This window comes from Alosa pseudoharengus, unplaced genomic scaffold (assembly GCF_046254945.1).
Source record: "Alosa pseudoharengus isolate Yale_2024_CS ecotype anadromous, Long Island Sound unplaced genomic scaffold, YU_APseudo_1.1 YU_APseudo_1.1_scf_12, whole genome shotgun sequence".
Lineage (NCBI taxonomy): Eukaryota > Metazoa > Chordata > Actinopteri > Clupeiformes > Clupeidae > Alosa > Alosa pseudoharengus.
The window spans coordinates 15,236,938-15,260,962 of record NW_027468587.1 but is presented as its reverse complement, the minus strand read 5'-3'; the positions used below and the strand labels follow the sequence as shown (position 1 = coordinate 15,260,962).

General features: G+C 40.2%; 1 protein-coding gene across 3 annotated transcripts in view; it reads left to right on the top strand.

Annotated features, from left to right (window-relative positions):
• The first annotated feature begins 651 nt into the window (after window positions 1–651).
• col6a4a (collagen, type VI, alpha 4a) overlaps window positions 652–24,025 on the top strand; it is a 37,060-nt gene continuing 13,686 nt past the window's right edge. For all 3 annotated transcript variants that reach the window (XM_076280221.1, XM_076280220.1, XM_076280217.1), the window contains exons 1-25: window positions 652–711; window positions 1,149–1,198; window positions 7,442–7,538; window positions 7,680–8,288; window positions 8,561–9,142; window positions 9,324–9,878; window positions 10,209–10,823; window positions 10,939–11,505; window positions 11,618–12,175; window positions 12,796–13,374; window positions 13,809–14,381; window positions 14,492–14,841; window positions 15,393–15,471; window positions 16,285–16,430; window positions 18,497–18,589; window positions 18,748–18,801; window positions 19,360–19,431; window positions 19,528–19,554; window positions 19,747–19,791; window positions 20,125–20,178; window positions 20,433–20,495; window positions 20,877–20,942; window positions 21,045–21,098; window positions 21,194–21,229; window positions 22,383–22,445. In XM_076280221.1, coding sequence (XP_076136336.1) covers window positions 7,463–7,538; window positions 7,680–8,288; window positions 8,561–9,142; window positions 9,324–9,878; window positions 10,209–10,823; window positions 10,939–11,505; window positions 11,618–12,175; window positions 12,796–13,374; window positions 13,809–14,381; window positions 14,492–14,841; window positions 15,393–15,471; window positions 16,285–16,430; window positions 18,497–18,589; window positions 18,748–18,801; window positions 19,360–19,431; window positions 19,528–19,554; window positions 19,747–19,791; window positions 20,125–20,178; window positions 20,433–20,495; window positions 20,877–20,942; window positions 21,045–21,098; window positions 21,194–21,229; window positions 22,383–22,445 — 5,916 coding nt within the window. In that variant the 5' untranslated portion in view covers window positions 652–711; window positions 1,149–1,198; window positions 7,442–7,462. The remainder of the gene's footprint in view (window positions 712–1,148; window positions 1,199–7,441; window positions 7,539–7,679; window positions 8,289–8,560; window positions 9,143–9,323; window positions 9,879–10,208; window positions 10,824–10,938; window positions 11,506–11,617; window positions 12,176–12,795; window positions 13,375–13,808; window positions 14,382–14,491; window positions 14,842–15,392; window positions 15,472–16,284; window positions 16,431–18,496; window positions 18,590–18,747; window positions 18,802–19,359; window positions 19,432–19,527; window positions 19,555–19,746; window positions 19,792–20,124; window positions 20,179–20,432; window positions 20,496–20,876; window positions 20,943–21,044; window positions 21,099–21,193; window positions 21,230–22,382; window positions 22,446–24,025) is intronic.

Below are 24,025 nucleotides of genomic sequence, written 5' to 3'. Positions count from 1 at the left end.
TCTTATTAATGGACAAGGGTTGTCAAATATATTTAGCAACCAAGTTCTACCTCACCTGCTCAAATAAAATGGATTTTAAAAATGTCTTTGAGGCATCTTCCATGTACATTTCATGCCCTAAGCATAAAGTGAACTATGATGCTCACTTTAACATAAAAAAGACTAGTCTCATAGCCTACTGATATTGTCCCGCTGTTTAAAACCAAGAGGCAACAAAGCTCTCTAGGCTATTCAGTAATGTGGGATATAGGCGTTATCTAAAAAGAGCAGTCCGATTAGTTCTAATTTAATGTCGTTCTGTAGTCTAGACTCGATGAACAGGAGAACTTTAAGTTGTATATTTACAGGTCTATGCTCACTATGGTTTGGGATCATTATGCTTTCTATTACAGTAAGACCCCTCCCAGGCATAATTTATTGAGTTCCTCTGAAACCACACACAACTAAGACATTGGAGTTCGGGTTCAGATACCTCGCAAATTCCGATATGGCTATTTTTAACGACCTAAGCTCTAACTATTAAAAAAACGTCGCTAACCGTAAACCAAGAATTTCATGAGAAAAGCAGCGTGATTGATTCCCTTAGCCAACCTTGTTACAAGAGACCTAGACATCTGGGCGGGGTGTAAGTAAGCGCCGCTTTCTTCACATATAGTTCTTCTGAATATCTCAGGCTGAGGAGCGAGAACTATCAACAGTATACCAGTCAATGTAAGTATGTTAAACTGTAGCCAATTTACGCACGCGGCTTTTTTTTTGGTCGATGTTGCAAAATAGCAAAAGTAGTTCTGGAGGTAGGCTAAACGTGACTATATATTATTATTATATTAATGTTATAAACCCATGGAAAAGGTTAAAATCCAAGACTAAACGTGATAGTATTAGTACTGTAATTGGAAAGGATTATTTTTAGCATGTCTTGAATTGTAAAAGGATCTAGAATGTTTTGAATAATGATTGTTTAGGCTGCCAAGGATATTTACACAAATTACACAAATTAGCCACAGTCTATTAAACATCAGGGAATCAAACACGGAATTGGCATTTAATTCCAAGACAAAATGACGACTCTGTCTAATTGTCTGTAACATATTAAATCATAAAGCTAAGATAAATTGCACGTCGTTAATCTTTCTTTTTCTTTATAGAAACATTTCTGAATGAATAATTACAGGATTGAAGGATATTACGTCTACAGGTAGTATACTTTTTTTGTCTCTTCAAATGCCGTGTCATCTGTTGGGGAGATAGCAACCAAAGCAAATGCTTCAGTTAGGCTTAAATATAGGCTACATAATGCAATTCCATTCAAACAAAGTTAATGTAATGCCCAATAGTGTCTCATATTTGTGCTGTGCAGTTAAACATACAGATTGAAATGTTCAAACAAAAAACACTGCTGTAAGATAGGTTACTTAATTGTGCTGTTGCAGTTGGCTAACTAGTAGTTACTATAAAGTAATGAGATATACCGACTTATAAACAACCAGTGGAAGAGCAGATAATGTTATGCACACTACTGGCAGCAGCTTAGAACAGCAGTCTGTCAGACCAAACAAGGTGTATCATTGCAGCTCTCCTCTATCCCTGCAACATGTATTTCCGCTGTGAGTGGATCATTAGTGAATGATCAGGCTTCCTGTACATACAATAAAAACCTCTTAGCTGATGATAATGATGATGTGCAACATGTCACATCACATGTATCAGTAAGTCCATAGCAGTTTGCCTTAACAAAAATGCAGTTTATTTGTATTGTTTGCAAGTTATTGGTAGCAGCCTGCATTTGTGTTCCCAGCATGTTAATTGCTCTCTCTTTTGCATCGCTGCATGATGTACATGGGCAGAAATTCAATGTATGTCAATGTTGCTTTTTGTCATCACACTTTAAGATAACTTTCTCAATGCAAAGCTTAGGCTATATGGATTTTTTTTATCCACTGGTGATGTTGCATAATGGGCAGTTTCCGTCTGTATCAGGTAAAAATCAAAAGCACAGTGACAGGCTCTGAACAGATGAGGGCAGCATCCATTCAGGAGCAGTTTCCCCCTGTTTTTGATCATATTTCACATAATCTTCTGCAGAAAGAAGCAAGGAGAGCATGACAATGAGGGAAAGCCTAATCAGCATAATGAACATCTGGAAATTGAACTCTTTGACTTGTGCATATTAGCGTGATCAGAAAGACCCTATGAAAGTTCAGTGCTTCATGTACTAAATCGATTAGTTGAACAACAAAGAACCTTGAAGCATATACTGTTTAAGTTCGCCTATGGGTGGCCCCTTTTTGCATATATCCAGACGTCCAAGTAACGTCTGTTTACATTCACAATTTCAAACATCTGTGCTCCTATTTACATCTGGCTTTCAACTGAGCATATGATTAATAGTCTGTCTATTTATTATGACCGCCGCGCAGCGAAGAAATTGGAAGTGTAGGATCATTATGACACCATCTGTATGCACGCCAAGTTTTGTGGAATTCCGTTCATGGGGGGCCACACAATGAATTAATTTATGTTACTATACACCAACTGGCCTGTAGGTGGCCGGAGACAGTTTTCTGTGTATATGTCGAGAACCGTAGGGCCTAGGAGGTCCACCTTCTTTATGTATGTTGGTCTTAAGGGGGCATGTCAACCCATCCCATTACCACTTATTTCATGTATAGCGCCACCTAGTTAAAAATTAAAAAGCAAAAAATTAGGTGTTTTCATCACAATATCTCTGGCTGACAAGGTCAAAACTGCACGAAATTAAAAGTGTAGGATCATTATGACACCCTCCAAATGCATGCCAAGTTTTGTGTACTTTCGTTCATGGGGGGCCTTACAATAAAATAATGTATGTGTACATTTAGTGACGTACACCAACAAGGATTCCCGGGACACTGAAAGACCGGGGTACACAAAACTTGGTGGGCATGTACCCCCACATGGATAGCATGGAACCGTCATTTTTCGTTTTGATCTGTAGCCCCCCCGCTGGACTGGACCCCCCGAAAGGAGGGTAGGGCAGACACAGTTCTCTGTGAATATCTTAAGAACTGTAGGGCCTAGGATGACCATTTTTTCCCGTATGTTTGCCTCCAGGGGTCATGTTAACCCATTTCATGTGCACACATGTGCACAAACAGATACACACACATACACACATACATTCACAATAATCATACGTATGACACATACTCACACAGTAGACATATGTACGCTTGCATGCACAGGCACACACACAAGCACGCACAGGCACACACACACACACACACACACACACACACACCCACACACATAACATAAACATAACACAAACAATCAAGAATTTCTCAGAATTATGAACAGGCAAGATGGAGGTGGGGTTGTATAAAATTCATTTTACATGTGAAATCTATGAACTAATCATGTTTTGGTACTTGTTGTCTAGCAGATACCAGTGAGAATTGAGTGTGGATAATGCAATTTAGTGAGACAGTTAGAATCATATAGGCCTTTCAGCGTGATTTCTTTTTGTGGAAAAATTGTGCTGGACTGGGCGGCGGTCATATTTTGTACCGCTCTGCGGTACATCTAGTTTTGTCAAATATGGTCATAAGGAAATGTTTGGTATGCTTTGATGAGATTCGTCTTTGTCAGAAGACTTTGACAAGATTTGGGAAAGATTCTTGAAAGACTGGAGTCTTTTAACTACAGTAATAACCCACATTTAAGCTTTACTCAAAGGACTACAATCTTTCAAAAATCTTTCCCAAATCTTGTCAAAGTCTTCTGGTGTAAGGATGGCTTTAGTGCACACAGAGATCTTAAACTGACTCTGTACCAACACAGTCTGTATTTGCTTGTTCCAGCACTGTTCCACAAAGTTGCATAGTGCACCAGGCATTCTGTGTCTGTTGGAAATGTCACAGACACCATTCTCTATGTTATGTTAAGTCGGTTTTTGATGCGGTTATCTTGAGGCAAAAACCTATTGTTGCTCTAACTCTGCCTGTTATGTTAAACATTACAAAGTGTTTCAAGTGTTCCTAACCTTTCATCTCTGACTTATTCACAGAGGTTGTACACACTGTACTAATAGTTTCTAATTTAAACAAGCTCTGTGTAGATTAAAAAATAGAAACTCTGCAAGCCCAATCTGATTCACTGATATGAAAAACTTTAATTGCTAGTAATTGCTGGGGACATTTTGACTGAACAATGGACCATATTTGATCACAAAGTCATGTTCTCAGAGAGCTGGAGGATGCCTAGCCCACTTCCTTTGGAGAATAAATAAGCATGCTACAATTACACAGACTCAGGCGACTGAATCCAAACCTACAGTAAATGCCTTGGAGTAGACCCCTCTTTAGTCAACAACAGACGGATGTTGCTGCCATTGATCCCCACAGTACTCCCACTGATGGTTCCGCTTTTTTCAGGCACATTCTTAATTAGGTCCAGGTGGCTCATATCTGGAGGATTGCCAGTTCCCAACGCACAGCTTTAGGATGAGAGGGTGTGTGATGTTATTTTCAGTCAAAACAATCTTTACTGCTGTTTTGAATATGTTTAGGTTCTTCTTTCATAACGGTTAACTACAGTATGAAGAAGGGAAATGTGTGGTGTGGTGGGGAAGTGGTAACATCACAGCCTGACAGTTGCTTGCTTGCGTTGCGTTGCATGCTATGTTCCTTGTGGTTGCGTTGGTTGATTGGATGGATTTGGATTAAAGTGTCTGCTAAATAAGGAAGCTTTAAACTTTCATTTTAAACATGCTTGGTCATTTCGACCTTATTCTGTACCATGATTGATAATACTGACTCAGATACAAAGCATTTGTTTCTTTGCTTTATTATTCATATTTGGCTTATGGCAAAAGCACAGTAAGTATTTCCTTGCAGATGTCAGTTTCATTATTCCACGGCGAGAAATAACCCCTTACAATGAGTGTTTTATATTAGCCGAGCCCCTCCACTGATTCGGCAAGCTCAGGAGGAGAATGCAAAAGGAGGACTTTCCCTCTGTTCCTCTGTTTGGTGATGGATGGCATGTCTGCAAGACTCACTCCAGAGGAAATGAATTTTTTTTCCTAATGGTGAACATCAAAAGAAATACCATCGTTACATAACAAATGGTCACAGATGTCTTTAAGGCAACTGCCTCTAGAAGACCTCTCCAATGCCAAGCCTAGCTGCTTGATACAGGGGAATCTCCACAGAGTGAGAGAGGTGCCCAACTGAATAGACCTGAAATTTTAGTACCAACACTGCTGAGGACTCTGGAGATACTCTAGACTAGAGAACACCTCTGTGCCTTCTTCTCTGTTTTAACGCAGATTTAATGGCTTCCATGTGGCCTCTGACCGACACGTCATTTGTTACCATGATAGCTTCCTGAGTTGGTGACCATGTAGGAGTCCTGGCAGCTGTTTAGTATTGACAGTGGAACCACAGATGCACTCATCACAGAGAGATGGTGTGTGACATACGGCCTGTAGTACTGACTTTAAGCAATGTGCTCTTCTAACATAATTAATTAACCAGCTTCTATGCAACGAACTTGTACAATGTACTGTATTAAAAATCACCACCGTCATCAACAAACATTGTGAATGTGCCATAGCTTTGGGTAGTATCATGAGATGTGAAGATATAGTCAGAGGCGGACAGTACACAGCTTCATTACTTGAGTAAAAGTACAGATCAGTACAAAAAAGTACAACAGTCAGATGTCTACTTAAGTAAAAGTACTGAAATACTTGTTTTTAAAAGTACTTGAGTATCAAGAGTAAATTTTCTAAATATTGCATTACTACTGCCACAGTGCTTACATTTATGTACAGAAATGTCCTACATGGAGTTATGAAAAATGTTAATGTGGAGAATGTAAAAGAAATTGAAAGTAAAATTTCATCTTTTTACCATGTTGCCAGAGATGGGCAGTATTTATAATACATGTATTTAAAATACGTATTTCAAATACAAAATACTATTTTGTAATTGAAACGAAAACTATTATTAACTTGTTCAGCAAATTGAAATAGTCTGGCGAGGTGGGGCCACGGGTTGGCACATTCCCGGCATCCAGTAACCTTCTGCGTCTTCATCCATTGTTTCGTCCATGGTTTCGTCTCCTATCTAAATCTGACCATGGAGTTGACTTTGGCGGAAAGCTGAAGGTGATTGCTGATAGGCTGTCCCAATCAGTGGCGCCTGCACAATCGAATCACGTTTGAGAGGGAAACAACAAATTGAGGGTTTCCGAGATTTTTCTTTTTTCCTTTTTTTTTAGAAGAAGTAACGGGTACTCATGGTTATGTAGTGGAGTAAAGAGTACAGTATTTTCCTCTCAAATGTACTTGAGTAAAGTCATGAGTACTCCCCAAAAATGATACTCGAGTAAAGTACAACTCTTAAAGTCCCTCAAAATAGTACTCAAGTACTGTACTCAAGTAAATGTACTCCGTTACTGTCCGGCTCTGGATATAGTATGTCAAATGTAATCAGACACTGGAATTTCTATTCTGTATTTATGCTGTTTAATTTTGACTGTGATAGCACCACAGCTAGGGTGACCAGATGACCCGGGTGAAATTCGGGACAGGGACGGAGGGTGTTACACGTAGATGAATTACAAAACTGCACCAAAAATCTTTTTATGCCATTTTTTTTTATCTATAAACTAAACTGTCGGTCATTAAGAAAACATAATGATTATGTTGTTGTAGCTTTGTGTAACCCAGACATCAGCAACAATCATTATAAGACCAATCACTCCTTCTCGTAGCTTCCTGCACTTTTCCTGTCCTCACTGCTGCAATTTGCACACTCGTTTGTGTTTTTTTAGCGGCGTAGCGGCGTAGCCTCCATGTCAATAATGAATGAAAATTAGCTTATTATCAATGCGTGTCAATTTGAGCGAGTATGCTACACATTTTTTCTACAAATACAGGACTGCTGCAGGCAATGAGCTGCCAACCACCATGAATGAAAAGTTCTATCAGACAATAGCATACTCAAGACTCTGTCTTATTAGGCTACAATTTTCGCTACAATTAGGACAGGATTCGGGATTAAGGACAACCAATTGCATTTCGGGACTGTCCCGAATTATTTGCATAAAGCTACACTAAATTGTGCATTGCACACAATGTGGGTGCTGTTCTATTCTATGCATTGTTCACATTGTGAGTGCTGGTTTTACACAAGTATTACTTTCTCTACATCACATAGCTGTCGTTCCATCTGCTGTCCTCTCAGTTCTCCTCTCTGTTCTCTCCAGGACCACAGCGCATGCCATGTGCTTTCCATCTTACAGCTTAGAGAAAGAATGGAAATGAATTGTGCTTTAAGGGATGGCTATCTTTTGCAAAGCCATGTTGATGGCTACCATGGTCTGTCGTCAGTTGAAATACAAGTAACTTATTTACACAAAGTCATTGTATTTTACATGTTATTTATTTCAGGCTTTCAGAAACGCTGTGAACATGGCAAAGACTTGTGTTCTTTTTGGTGCCATGATCGCAGCATCTTGTTTTCTCCTGAGTGCATCACAAAAAACAGGTAAATGTATCTCTGAAACAAAACAGATGCCTTATGATTATCAGGAACTTTCTGACACTTTCTGGTAACAATTTGAGTATGACAACTGTCTGTCAATCGGATTGCTTTTCTTTCACTGATGAGAATGAATCTTTCTCCCAGAATGCACACAGGAGGCTGTGGCTGATATTGTCTTCCTGGTTGATGGCTCATGGAGTATTGGATCAGAGAACTTCCAGCGTATCCGGGAGTTCCTCCACAGTCTGGTAGCCAGCTTTGATGTGGCTCCAGATCATGTCCGCATTGGCCTGGCGCAATACAGCAACACTCCCCGCACAGAGTTTAACCTTAACACCTATCAGAATAAACAAGAGATTCTCGAGTACATTGACAAGCTGCCGTACCAGGGTGGCGGTACAATGACTGGCAAGGGACTGGACTTCATCCTGAAGGAGCATTTTGTGCAAAGAGCAGGAAGCCGTGCCGGAGAGAATGTGCCCCAGATTGCTGTGGTCATCACAGATGGCCAGTCACAGGACAACGTTGAACCACATGCCAAGGACCTGAAGAATCAGGGCATCACCATTTACGCCATCGGCATCAAAGATGCGGACGAGGAGCAGCTGAAGGAGATTGCCACCGAGCCCCATGACCAGCATGTGTACAGCGTCTCTGATTTCAGCGCTCTTCAGGGCATCTCTCAGAACATCGTCCAGGTGCTGTGTACCACCGTGGAGGAGGCCAAACGGCAGACCATACAGGTTCCTGCAGGTAGTGCAATTCACTTAATTATTAGACAGAAACCAGCATTTGAAGGTTGTGCGCTGTCTTGTTATCTTGCAAGTACAAATACCAGACGTAGTAGAGAGGAATTAAATTAAATTAACATGTAAAGAAGAAAGTAAAGAAGTTAAGAGAAACATTTTGTATACTTAATTTTAAATGGCATTCTGATGTCAATACTTGGGTTGCTAAATCCTCTGCTATCTCTAGTGCTTAACTTGCAAATAAATATAAATTTATTTATCTTTTTATCATTTCAGATTGTCAACAGGCAACTGTTGCTGACATTGTGTTTCTTGTGGATGGCTCAAGTAGCATTGGTGTGGATAGCTTTAATCAGATGAAGCAATTCCTTCAATCATTTGTGAGTGGACTTACTGTAGCATCAGACAAAGTGCGCATAGGCCTAGCACAGTTCACTGATGACACGTACCAGGAGTTCCTGCTGAAGGATCATGACAACGTCAAAGATGTACTTAATAAAATTGCCCAGCTCCAGTTCCGTCAAGGAGGAACTTATTTGGGAAAGGGCCTCACCTTCCTTCACAATAAGTACTTTACCCCAGACGGAGGCAGCCGACCTAACGTCCCAAAGATTGCCATTGTGATCACAGACGGTGAATCCTCTGATGACGTGGCAGGACCAGCCCTAATGTTGCGGAGAATGGGGATTGTCATCTACGCCATTGGTGTTGGCAACTATGATGCCAAACAGCTGCAATCTGTTGCCAACAAACCTAGTAAGCGCTTCTTGGTGGGCATCAACAACTACCAGGAGCTGCAGAATGTAATAGACCGTATGCAGAAAACCGTTTGCACCGCTGTGAATATCCAAACAGAGGGTAAAGTGTATTATTTTCTTAATGCTTTGACACCTACAGATCAACTTGGCCTCGATATTAGCAACATTAAAAATATACATTATTTAATGTTAATACAATTCCATTGTTCCTTCTAACTGCGTCTAATGTATGATTTTTTCAAATTGGTTTATTAAGTCCTCTCTTTTATACCTTGTTTCAGATTTAACACCAAAATATGCTGATATTTTCTTCCTTGTGGACAGTTCGGCTCAGTCACAGATTCAGGTCATAAAACAAATGCTTATTCGACTTTCTAATCAACTCAACATAAACATAGACGGCAATCGAATGGGCCTGGCTCAGTTTGGTGATACTGTCAAAGTGGATTTCAAGATGAACCAGTTCACCGCAAGATCTGATATCGTGGAATATTTGAAAAGATGGAGATTGACGGGAAGTCGGACGCGTAACACTGGAGAGGCAATAATCCATGCCCGCCATAATTTTTTCACTTCGGAGAATGGAGCCCGTGGATTTAAACCCTATTTGGTGCTCATAACATCAGGGAAATCAGATGACAATGTGATCAAAGCGTCACGCGTTATTAAAGCACAAGGCGTGACTGTACTTACTGTTGGGCTTGGCCAAGCTGACAGAGTGGAGCTTCAGACCATTGCAACAGACCCTTATATCTATTTTGGACAATCAACTCAACAGACGATAACAGACATCAAGGCTGCTGTTGACGAGACTGCTGATGCCACTGTTAAAACTGGCAAGTAGTGTTAAAATGTATTTATGATGATTTATTTGTCTGAAATATACATTCCAGTTTTACCATACATAGTGAAGAAATCACAAAACAAAAGCTGTACCTCACAGACACACACTTTGTTCTTTCTGTGTGGATCGCTTTGATAGTATGCTAGCAGTAGCAGTCTCTGCTGGCTAATATTAGTATTGCATTCACCAACAAACCCAAACCTTTTTTTAGTAAATTAATTTAGACGTTGGTTTCTATAACTGAATTGTTTGTTTATTATATCTGGCTTTATATGCACTGTTTACTTTTTCATTTAATGCCATCTTGCCATCTGTGTTTCAGAGTGTACAACAGCCAAAGTAGCAGACATTGTGTTCATTGTGGATGAATCCAGCAGCATTAATCATGCTTCAGTACACAACTTCCAGCTGATGCGGGCATTCATGGCAAGAATCCTCAAAGACCTTGATATCAGCTCAAAGGGTGTGAGGGTGGGCTTAGCCACTTACAGCGATGACCCTCGACCCGAGTTCTACTTGAACACATATGATAATAAATTCGATATTTTGCAGAGCATAAAGCGGCTACCATACCATGGGGGCAACACATACACAGGGAAAGCTCTGACATTTGCAAAGAATAACATGTTTACCAAGGAGAGGGGCAGCCGGCGTGACAGTGGTGTGCAACAGATTGCTGTAATAATCACAGACGGTGTGTCTCACGATAACGTCAGTGGTCCAGCTCTGAAATTGCGTGATTTAGGAGTTAAAGTCTATGCAGTGGGTATTAAAAATGCATCTATGAATGAACTGCGAAAGATAGCCACTGACCCAGTTAGGAACTATGTGGTATCCATTGATGATTTTGTGAAACTTAAGTCAATAGAAGCAAATCTGGCAAAAAGAATTTGCCGTGAGATTACGAAACCACCCACACCACCACCCAAGAAAAAAGGTCAGTGTCTCCAGCAGTGCTTGAAAGTGATAAATTTACATTAAATAAAATGTAAACAGCCCCAGGATTGTGTATTTTTATAGTAATTATGTTCTGTGTGGTTTTTGTCGTGTAGACTGTGTCCAAACAGAGGAAGCAGATTTTTTTTTTTTGATTGACCAGTCATCCAGCATTGCCTATGAGGATTTTGGCCGAATGAAAAAGTTTGTTTTGGAATTCATACGGATGTTTCCTATTGGACCAAAACAGGTACGTGTTGGTCTGGCAAAGTTCTCAACCAGTCCTAGCCTGGAGTTCAACCTGGCCGATTACACAGACAAAAAGTCTTTGGAGAAGGCTATGGATGCTGTCGAACAAACTGGAGGTGACACTTATACAGGGGCCGCTTTAAATTTCATGAGCCCGTATTTTGAGGAGGCTGAAAAGAGTCGTGGTGATAAGGTACCCAGGTACCTCATTGTAATAACAGATGGGGAGTCACATGACAATGAAGTTGTGAAAAGGGCAGCAGAGAGATTACGCCAACAGAAAATCACCATTTATGCCATTGGGGTGAAGGATGCCAATAACGACGAGTTGCTGGACATTTGCGGTGATCCGAAGAGGAGGTTCTTGGTCAATGACTTTGATGCACTTAGACCACTCAAGAATGATATCGTGACACAAATATGCACTGAAGCAGGTGAACCAAATGTGTTTTTATGATTGAAGTATATGACTTGATATAAATATTTTCAAATTGTGTTCTTTGGACTGTAAATTGGTTTGACTAAGCTCTGATTTGTCCCATGCAGCATGCAAGGAAATGCTGGCTGATGTCATATTTCTGGTGGACAGTTCTGGAAGCATTCACCCTGCAGACTTCCTCATGATGAAGGCTTTCATTAACAACACAATTACGCGGTCGGTCATTGGGCCAGACTCTGTGCGCATGGGGTTGCTGCAGTTCAGCACCGTCCAGAGGGAGGAGTTTTCTCTTGACAGCCCCCAAACCCAAAATGACCTTGTGCAGAAAGTGAACGCCATGCAGCAATTGGGTGGGGGAACTCTGACCGGTCAAGCTCTCAGCTTTACCTCCCAGTACTTTGACACCTCAAGGGGCGGGCGCCTCAATGTCCCAAAGATCCTGATCGTCATCACAGATGGTGAAGCCCAAGATGCCGTTAAGTTGCCTGCGCAGGCTCTGAGGGACAAAAATATTGTCATCTACTCCATTGGTGTGGACGGCGCCAATATAACCCAGCTGAATGAAATCAGTGGCATCACAGACAGGGTGTATACAGAGAGAGACTTTGATGGCCTCAAGTTTTTGGAGGATAAGATCTTCTATAAGATCTGTCATCCTGACACTAGTAAGTGATTGCAGTCCACAGTGAGATGACCAATGCTTTAAATGAGACAGAAAATATATTGCTTTTGTCCAAAAAAGAAAGAGCACCTGAACAATTTGTTATCTCTCTATTCTTTCTTCTGTCCTTTCTAATTTCCTTCATAGTCATTGAATCAACTATAAAAGTAAAACTCTACACACATGTTTTCCCATACATGAATTAAGGGTAGACTGAACAAAAACAATGAATAACTTCACTAAAGAATATTTCATCCTTTTGGTCAAGGATTAGGATTAATCCAAGAAACTGTCTACATATGATTTTTGTCCAGTGACATTGCTGTTATACAAAATGTTTGTGTGCAATATAGGGCTGCACAATTATTACAATCGCAGTCGTAATCGCAATATGACATTTGGAATATTGAACTGAATCAGATCATTCACATTCAAAAATCATATAGCAAATCGTAATCGCAATATCTGTCAGACAAATCACAGGTACAAATTTTCCCCAAATCATGCAGCCCTAGTACATTAACATGCAATTGTATTCCCAAGCAATACTTTGTCACACACACAGAGACACAATATCTCTCATGCACACACACACACAACTGTTTTGTGTCTACTCCCTTTTAGATTGCACAAGGACAGAGGTGGCAGACATGATCTTCCTTGTCGATGGCTCCAGCAGTATTAGTGCGGATCAATACAAGAGCATGCAACACTTTATGACCTCACTTGTGAATAGCACGAATGTTGGAAAGAGCCTGGTCCGATTTGGTGCCATCGTCTACTCGGACGACGCAGAGTCCATGTTCACTCTGAATCAGTACACTACCGCAAAGGAGGTACGAACGGCCATAACAACCATTAGAAAACCAGGTGGAAACACTTACACAGGTGCTGCGCTTCGCTACACACTGGACTACTTTGGAAAACAACATGGTGGCCGTCGCGAGCAGGACGTAACTCAGATCCTTTTCATCATTACTGATGGAGCAGCCACAGATCCTGTTTTACTGCCTGTGTGGTCGAAAGAGATCCTGAGTTATGGGATCATGATATATGCCATTGGTGTGGGAGAGGCCAAAGAGAGTGAGCTGAAGATCATGACTGGAGGAGACAGAAGAAGGGTGTTTTATGTGAGTGACTATGATGCTTTGGAGGTCGTGCACAAGAACATCTCCAGAGAGCTTTGTAAAGACATCAAACCACGTAAGTCCTTTTTTAAATTAAATAAACAGTCTCAGGTGCCCCCATGTCAGCTGGGTTCTGCTAAAGGTTTCTTCTTATTTAGTTTTATCTATACTACTGTCAACTTTGTGTATGTTCTAGAGGCCTTGGTGTCTGAAAAGAGTATTGAGACCATGCTTATTGTTATCAATGCTCACTGAAGCTATATGAATGAATGTCATTGGTACTGATACTAAAAAATCATTGCAAGCAGGCCTGGATCTAGACTGCTCAGATTGTGTGTGTGTGTGGAGGGAGGGGGGGCGGTGTCACAATGAGTGGACCCTTTTCTTAGTTTTAATATAAGAGTATATTCTTGCAGTAACATCATGTAGGTTGCCAGATTGCAAGCACATGAACTAAATTCAAAAGTCATTTCTAATGTGAAATTGAGCAAATTATGATTTTTTCTTTAGCATGCGAGAAAAAGGAGGTAGACCTGGTCATGTTGACGGACAGCTCCGGCAGCATCAGTGTCGCTGACTTTGCCATCATGAAGACGTTTATGAAAAAGGTGGTGAGCAGCTTCCACATCAAACCAGAGGCTGTGCAGGTGGCCCTAGCCCAGTTCAGCGCTTTCCCCAAGAAAGAGTTCCACCTCAACGAGGTTGACAGTGAAGCCACAGCACACGCTAAAATTGATGCCATTGATCAAATTGGACAAGGCACATATATCGGAAGGGCCCTTGAGTTCACCAGGAAGCGGTTCTTCCAGACAGCAAATGGCAGCCGGAAAAACAAGGGTGTCTCACAGAACCTTATTGTGATCACCGATGGCGACTCACAGGATGAAGTGAAAGAAGAGGCAATCTTGCTCAGAGCCATGCACGTTGATGTGTATGTCATTGGAGTGGGCAATATCCACAGGGATGAGCTGATTCAGATTGCTGGCACTGCAGAGAGGGTCTTCATCGTGAACGACTTTCGTGTCCTTGAACAAATCAAGTCAAAAGTGGTGGAAACTGTTTGCAGGCCACCAGGAACCTCGCGTAAGATGTTTGATCAAATGTTTTTAATAATCTTTACTATCTCCTTGTAAAATTGTTTTTTTCCCCCCATAGATAATATTAACATGTACTGTACTTTGATTTTTCTTCAGCCTTCATTTGCTCTGTGGACATCGGCATTGGGTTTGATATTTCCAACAGGCCCAAACCATCACTATTCAGTACACAAGTGAAACTGCAGAATTACCTACTTGAGATTGCTGAACGCATCCCCTCACTACCCAACCTGTGTTGTGCACAGGGCCAAACTATCGAGGCACACATCGGCTTCCGTCTAGTCTCTAAAGAGGGCAAGGTGCTAGATAAATTCAACTTTGAAAGAGTCAGCAAAGATGTGATGACAAAGGTGCTGGCGTTGCAGACAGTAGAGGACCTAGCCTTCAATGCGCAGCTGCTGAGGTCCTTTAAAGATATGTTCAGCACTTCAACTGCTGGTGTGAAGGTAAGCATGCCAAACAGTAAGCAAGAGGATATATATGTCATTAATGATATACAATGTTTATACATAATGCCTATAATAATAGTACTGACCTCTGTTAGACTCATAGTACATGGCTATGATTACAAATGCACTAAAACCACTCAGTTTCTTATATCTTTTAAAAACAGCAACTACATACAAAATCTGGCTTTGGGGTCCTGTGATGGTTTAGATAGCACAGTTGCACACTGCACCAAATAAATGGCCTTTGTTCTTGCTTGTTGTAGTCACCCTTCGATTCACCTTATTCAGGCAGTGGCCATTGTGTAAACCATTGTGTAAAGGCTACAGGGTACACTGCCTACAGTATGTCATTAATGCATAGAATACAACAATTCTATGGTTTGTGTACCCTGCAGCCTCGTTTTGGTTTACAATGGCCGCTTGAGTAAGGTGAATAGAGCTGTTCCTCTGAGCCTGCTTTTGCTCGACTGGCTCACAGAAGATGTCATATTGCATTTGAGCTGCATGCACATTAATAAGTGTACTGTGTTTTCTTTACATTTTTTTAGGTGCTGATCATCTTCACTGATGGGCTTGATGATCCCGTTGAGATGCTTCAGATAGAGTCTGAATCTCTGAGAAATAGCGGTATGTCTTCAAATATGAATTTTTAACATACTGCACATTTGTGGAGCAGACATACCTAACATCCTTATCAAGCTACTGGAAGATTTTAGAAAGAAAACTTGACCCTGAAGACTCTTCACAAGAGCTAATTCTGTGTTGGATATGATCATCATTCAGAATTAACATGTATTGCAATATGAATTGGATTGTGGCCTCTGTATTGTGATAAGTATCTTATCGTGAGGTTGCAGGCAATACCCAGCCGGAAGAATGTTGCAAGAATTTCTTGATGGAATTGTCAGAGCTCCTCAATCCTGTCAATATTTAGAAGTATCATAGGGTTAAGAAATTGCATGTGTCTGGAGTTACCTTTAGAGTGGTTCCAGGTAGGGATGCACCGATAAATCAGCCAACATCGGTATTAGCCAATATCGGCCTTGTTGACTGATATTGAAATGTTGTGCTATGAAGGCTTGAAAGACTTGAAGATGGTTCAGTTCTTTTTTGTTAATGAATATTTTTCTTTTAACTCTACTGAAGGGTATACTTGGCAACAAAACCAAAACAAACAAACAAAGATATTGGTATCAGTTATTGGTCAAATGGTTATTTTATACATGGTATCAGCCCAGAATTTCTTAATCGGTGCATTCCTAGTTCCAGGGGGATTGGAAACTTGAAGGATGTTGTATGAAACCCACTAGATGGGATGTCTAGACAGCATACAGTAGCTTTGAGGAAACAATGAATGGTGAGCGTACAGTAGCTTTACTAAACTCTCACAAATCCACTCAGTTTTTTCCACCGTGTTGTTCTTCTCTACTTTCTGACCAGATGTCCACGCACTTCTGGCGGTGGCTTTGGATGGAGCCACAAATGCCCACGAGCTGGAGCTGGTTGAGTTTGGGCGAGGATTTGGCTATAAGCAACCTCTTGCCATTGGAATGCAAAATGTGGAAAGTGCCATACTGAAACAAATTGTAAGAAACGTTTTATGAAAATCTGTTGCTACCACTCCTCTTAACTGTATGCTTTTTATGCACTGTCTGTAAAATATAATTTCCATTATTCAGGATTTGTACAAGTTTTGTAATTTGTAGTGACCAGGGCTACGATACCTGTGCATTTTTATTTTCCATTTCCCATGTTAATTAACAGGTTAGAGCTTTCACATTTCCTCTGTGATACGCATGTCTCAACAGCGAGTCATCTAGAGCAGTATTTTTTGTGTCACGGCACCCCTTGCTTATAAAGACACAATATTGTTCAGGGAAATGCAGAAAACTAAGAACAGTTTTGCAAGGAGTGCCACTAGGGTGTAAGGCTGGGTGTCCCTCTGGTGATCTTCAGTTTAGGGATCCAAAGAATTCACAAAGATTCACAAAGAGATAACCCATGTGAGTGCTTTAGATCTTTGCAACATTTATGAGAAAACTAGTTTTGTATATATACATTGTATTGACTAATGTAATAATGTCTCAAAATAACACATAATACAACTCTTAATTAATCCAGGATAAAAAAAAACAGTAGGCCTACAGCAGGCTACCTTTTTTAAACATGTATTTATTATGGATTTTGTTAATTTTACAAACAGAACAATACAAAACAACACTATAGCACACAATAAGGCACATTATAAAGAAGCAACAGCAACAGAAAATATGCTGGTTATAAAGCATAGATATAGCATATGGTTTGTACTTACAGTAGGCTACCTAGTGTAATTCAATATAAATCCATAAGGAGTATAAGCATACCTGTTCTTCATTATGAGCCCCATGTCAGAGAGGTCTGTGCCTTGCCACTTATTGTTTTATGCTTGTCCATTATGTAAGGGATAACGGCCGCCGAGGTTTCCTGTTATACATAGTTAATGGACGAGGAGGAGGCAAAAAAACTCCCCGACGTATCAGCTGAGGGCAGTTTCCTCAGCCGAGTCCATAACGGGACACCTCGGCGGCCGTTATCCCTTACATAATGGTTATTCAGAATTTATAGCCACCCACCAGCCAATTAGAAAAGAGTATCTTCTCTTTGGGTGATGAAATTTAGTTGGATAGGCCTATATTGAATGAATCATTGAAATTAAAAAATAATGTGTTAGAAACAACACAAACTGTATTATTGTCCCTATATGGACATAGAGATGTGTGAACCCGAGCACACCGAAAATCAGGAGGATAACGCAGCGGATGGTAGGCCTACTCGAGATTTATATTAATGAAGACGATTAGAGAGGAGAGGAAGTGAGAGTGGGGCAAAATGTTTGTCCAGCAACAGCTTGCCAATGACAACTGAGAATGAGAGTGTTTGTTGTAAAGAGTTCCACTTAGGATTACTGTCAAGACCTAGCCAGTTCAACCGATTCACGTCACTCACTACCCAGGAAATCATTAAGACATGCATAACCATGGCGGCCTACGAGTTAACAGGTTTTCTACATTTTTTATACCACCTTTTTTATAGCTGATGCCAACGTTAATCTTATAAGGCCAACATGTCGTACTAGCCTGGGTTCCTTTAAAAAAAAAAAAAAAACAACACAATTTGTGTTATTTTCAACACATTCGTTTTAAGAGAGAACATGGTAGACAATTCAGCCATTTCCTTTTATAGTGTTTCCCTATGAGCCCATATAACACTTTTACCAAAACAGTGTGTGCCCTGGAAGAGAAAGATTTGCTGGTGGCAGATCCAGCTGAAAGTGTACTATTTGTACTATTTCTGTGTGGTGTCTGTCGTGCTTCAGCTTGTCTGTATATATATATATATATATACACACAGACTATATATATATATATGGTCTGTATATATAAGTCATTCCTCTTTGACTTTTTGACTTTACTTAACCCTTCAGCCGGTACGATCACACCAGACAAGAATGCTGGAAATTGAACGTTCTAACGAATAACTAGGTTTATTGAATTCAACATGTAATTTTAGAACCTTGCATTGTTGCAGAACATAATTTTCTTTTAGAATGTTAACAGCTCCCCTGCTGAAGGGTTTACAGTAAGTCCATGTCTTGTCTGCACCTCTTTAGGATACAGCTACAGAGAGAGTGTGCTGTGGTGTGATGTGTAAGTGCAGTGGTCCAGACGGAATGCGAGGACCACGAGGACCGCCAGGCCAAAAGGCAAGGACACACTGAGAGGCAGATTTTTACATGATTTTTACATGATCAATTCATTATTAATGTATAATGAATTTTTACGTTATCAATTTATTTATTATTCTTTTATATGTGTGCTTGCTTTGTGATTCCAATTAATGTGCTGGCCATCATCTGTGCAGGGCCCTCCAGGCACAAAGGGTCATGCAGGATATCCCGGAGAAGAGGGTGGTCCTGTAAGTGTCATTTTCATGTATAATTATATATCTGTATAAATCTAATAGTGTGTGTGTGTGTGTGTGTGTGTGTGTGTTTGTTTGCCTTTGGGGGCTAGGGATGGAATGGGGTGTGGTAAAGCGATGTAGCGAATAGGGGGAATACGTAATACACTGTCACTAAAACAGGGCCTTCCACTTTTTCATGGCACTTGATGGCCACTGTGCTTCTCCTACACACTTGGAAAGGTATATAATTGGTTGCAAACTGCAAGGTCACCACTAGATGGCGTTAAATGCATCATACTGCACCTTTAAAGTGACTGAAGTAAGATGCCTCAGTCAGACTGCTATACAGTATTTGAAATGTACTTAAGTCTTAGAACTCAAATGTACCTTGGCAGTCACATTTTCTAACTAATCTGGCAGCCAAGTGCCACTACTTAATGTAAAATATTTTAGCTTTCTTGTCTATGTATTTCAATAGAAAATAACAAATAACAAAAAAACAAAACAAATTGGTTTCAGAGTTGTGTTCAATTAGAATAAAGATTTCAAACACCAGTTTGCTTTCTTTAGGGAGAAAGAGGCCCTCCAGGTCCAAATGGAACTCAAGGAGTGCAAGGGTGCCCTGGGAGAAGAGGCATAAAGGTACGTATGCATAATGAGTTTTGAAAACATTTTGAAAAGAAATGTCTTCTGTGAAAACTGAAAAAATATCTCATTCATTGTTGTTGGGATTTGCAGGGAGGAAGGGGCTACAGAGGCGATACAGTGAGTACAGAAATAATCGATCTTCTTTCACTTAATCTTCAATAAATGAAATGAAAAAGAAAAATGTACAATGTACATCTGCAGTGTGCTGTGTAGCACATACATCCAAATATATGAATGTAACACAGAACTGTATTAATGACAATACCACTTAGCTCATTTAGCATCATGGATCCAATTTCTGTTTGACAGGGAGAAGATGGAGAACATGGACTGGATGGAGTTAATGGTGAACAGGTAATTTACCTCCAGATTCTCTTCAACTAGGAACGCTTCTCTGGGTCGAATTTTTTTTTGTTATAGTCAAAAAATTCAGGGTGCTCTTCAAAAGGGGTTGAGTTGAAACACATTAGCATGTAGCCATTTCCGATTAAAGGCTTTTTACATGTATCAGGAGTGCCTCAACTTTCCTGTTTTTTCAATGTTATTCAGACTTTTTGCTGAAACAAACAGACATTCAATATCTTTTACTCATCCAAAATGAAACTGCAGTTATGGTAGTTTTATGATAGTCGGAATATATATTTTAACTTGTTTTTACATTAACATTTTGATATCTATCCTTCACAGGGTGTCACTGGTGTGGCTGGTGCTTCTGGAGAGAGAGGAGAGCCTGGCAGCCCAGTAAAGTCTTTTTCTAATGGGTCTATTGCATCTGCATGCACTGAACCTATTCTCATTCAACACAGCCTCAAAATCAGCATGATCATTAGATTTAGGAATGTATTTGCCAGCACATGAAATTATAGATAGAATAAAAATGCACAAGTGAACGCACTTGTGCATTCATGTTAGGTATTGTAAGTATAGAAGTATGCAAATTGGAACACAGGCAGTATTCCATCTGAAATATCCTCTCATCCTCCTGTGTGTTCCAGGGTCGCCGCGGTATTAGAGGGGACCCTGGTGTCAAGGGACAGCGTGGTCTGAGAGGAGATCCTGTAAGTTTTACTGACTTTTGGTCAGCTTTAATCACTCACTCATGTGAATTTCATGTGTATTTTGACTCACAGGTCATTCAAAAATGTTAATATTTTCTCTTACAGCAGCACAAAACATTAGTTATCATGTGATCTATGGTTGGAGAATACTACTGTTCTTTGTGATGCTATTGACACATTGTTACTAAAATCTATGTGCAACTGTGTCACATTAACTAATTGAGGGAATTGCCAGAGCAGCAACAACTTGTATTTGTTACATCAATGTTGTGTAATATAAGAGGCTCTGTGAATCTTGAGTAATATTAAGGTGCACTGGAAGACCTACAGTACATGTAGTGTCTTTTCCTGTTCAAAACATTTCCTTTTCCCTCTGTTCAGGGAGAGCCTGGGACAGACAACACTATAGCAGGCCAAAAGGGAGAGAATGGACACAGAGGAATGCAGGTTTGTGAAGTAACATGGGTGCATGATACAAATTGACAAGACAAGAGTAGATAGATTTACAGCACTACTGACTCAGCTTTTTGCCTCTTGCTCCTTTTACAGGGAGAAGCAGGACCAGACGGTTCGCCAGGGAGACCAGGGGATGCTGGAAACACAGTATGCCCATCATCCCCTCATTGCATTAATGTCTTTGGGTCTAATTGAGTCACCAATTTCACTGGTATGATTTTGATTATTTTTCTGTTTTCAAGGGCCCTCAAGGGAGAAGAGGTAACCCAGGTGTCAAGGTAAAGTTTGAACTGCTGTTGAAGAGGCAACATTGCATAAGATTTTTAGTGAGGTAGTTGTGTGCACATCCCACCTTTCTTTAGGCCAGGTGCAGGACAAAGGTATATGAGTGTAATAGAAGAGAGAACAACAGAGTTTAGCTCTAAACGTTTAATTAAAAACCAACAACGTTTCGACCCGTCTGGGTCTTCTTCAGGCCTGAGTGGACCTTCTCTCTTCTATAATATTGTCTCAAATTCAGATATGCACACGGGTTTCGGACAGATATATTTTAATCCAGTCCTATAGAAAGGCTGCTCTGAGTGATAATACAAGAAGCCACAAGAGGGCCGTAGTCTTTAACCTACCCTAGTCTTTATTTATGGCTAATCTAAATTTGACATTCTAGACAAGCCTACATAGCTGAGGGAGTTTAAGGATTTTAGGTGTGTAATATCAGCATGTTAGATATTCTATGGACTATGGATTCTATGGACATGTGAGATATTCCATGGTTAGATAATCCATGGTCTACTCTCCTGACTGAGACTACTGTATATGGAGTTAGTATTGAGCAAGATATATCATCTATTTGTATTTCCACAACAATGCGATGTATCAATTTGCTGTAACTATTTTTATTATTTTTTGTTTTTTTTTATTATTAAATGTTGTATTGGAGTTTTTAACATGGCTAGTAACAGGTTAGATGCAGATGTACTTATGAATGCTGTCAGATTGCAAGATAATTTTGTATAAAATAAAGAGCAACTTGTCTGTTCTGTTTATGCAAATGTCTATATCACAAAGAAATAATGGTAAATTTGACCAATAGTTATCAACAATATTGCTAGAATTGATTAATGTATCATGCATCTGCAGGGTTTAAAGTGTGTGTGTGTGTGTGTGGGGGGGGGGGGGGAAGCAGTTCCGCCACCTCAGATAAATTAATAATAAATATATTATTTCATACCAACGATATACTGTAGCTCGATGATATTGTTAAAATAAATGGTGAGTTAATTTTTCGCTAACAATTTTTGTCCAAAAAGTATTGCTACACCACGATACTCAATATATTCATCATTTTTCCCCATTGCATTGACACTGGATTTTAGGGTTCCCCCACCTGCCAAATCCCAGTTTAACCGCTGTGCATCTGCTTTATTACAGGGATCAATTGGAGATCCGGGAGATATTGGAATCCAGGGCAGTCCTGGGCCATCAGGCACTCAGGTAACACTGCTAGATGGACTACACATATAATCAAACGTTGCAAATGTACATACTGTAGCCCTATAGGTTGTCATTTGCAATGGGTCTGCTTAAGTAATGTAGATTCCAATAAGACGGCGTTGATGTTGATGCTGTGTATACGTTTTTAACAAATGGAAGCAGACAATAAACTCATTCCATTCTTAATCTAGAACGACCAATTAACTGTTGTTAAGAAGTTTTACTGTTAGACTTTCTGTTAAAAAATGAGGAAAGTTATACTATATACCTCTCATTAAATAGCCTGCTGATGTGTTTTGATACAAACACAGATACTGAATATGCTGTGTGTACAGAAAGCTTTTGTTGTCAAAACAAGTATGAAGGAGACCTTCTGGCAGGAGTTCATGAACTGTAAAGAAAGCAAGGAATGATCACTCATTTAGGGCTGTATTTTGGGCCACCAGCGCATGGCATAATACTCGTTATTCACCCGCGGAAAGTTGAATTCGCTATTTTGCATGTTTATTTTTTAAACATTGCGACCAGGGGTGTGGCAATTAACAACCTAGGGAGGGGCCTGGCGCGTTGTCTAAAAAACGCTATCATACACCACCTAAACCTGGTCAGAAGTCAATGGAGAGTTGTTCATATGCTATTTTAAGGGCGCATGTCAACAGTCATATTGGCAGGTGCACGCACCATCCTTCTATCATTCATGAACGCACACCAGCGCACGTCCATGCAAAGCATTACAAATTGCACGATTACAATGGGAAACATAATTAGAATAAAGATATTACGAAATACTGTACATCTCATGATGAGTAGTTATTCACCATCATTTGCAAATTGGTAATGACGGTTAAAAGTGATTAGGGGAGAGGCGAGAGACACGTATGGAACACAGCTGAAGACGCACTGTCACGAGATATAAGCAACTCCTCTGCAGGATAAATGTTGTTTTATTCAGTCATTTGAGCAATATTAGGGTAAGTGTTGCTTTTTCCAGCCTATGTTTTCGATGGTAACCCATTGTCAGTCAATAGTGAAAGTAACTGCATATAACTTACTTCGTTGACTGACACCTTGGTGATGTTAGTTTCACTTTGCCAATGAGTTCAAATAATAGACGAGTGCAAATGCGTGAAGGCTATGCTAGGTTTTAGTAATGCATGGTTTAAGAATGACTATTTCATACGGTCTCGCAAGCAGCCTCCTTCAAATGCGCCGTTGAATGCCAAAATACCGATGCATTTATTTGACATATCGCGCGTTGCGCCGTTAAAGGGAATGACAGATGTCATTCTCATTGGTTTAAAATGATGTTACGCCCCAAACACACCCATATGACTGATTAAAAGACCTAGGAACACCTTGTTACGCCATGCGCTCCACTTTTGATAACAAAACCCCTCCCAATGTGAACTGGACATCCTACTAAATTTGAATAGACTTTTGACGAGTGACGATGCACTTTAGAATGTCATGATAGGGCCCTTAGTCAGATATACTATGTATATACAAAGTCCCATTTTCAGACAGATGAAAGCTCCAGGACATGGAAACGTGCTGTTATCACTTACTGTAATACATTTGTT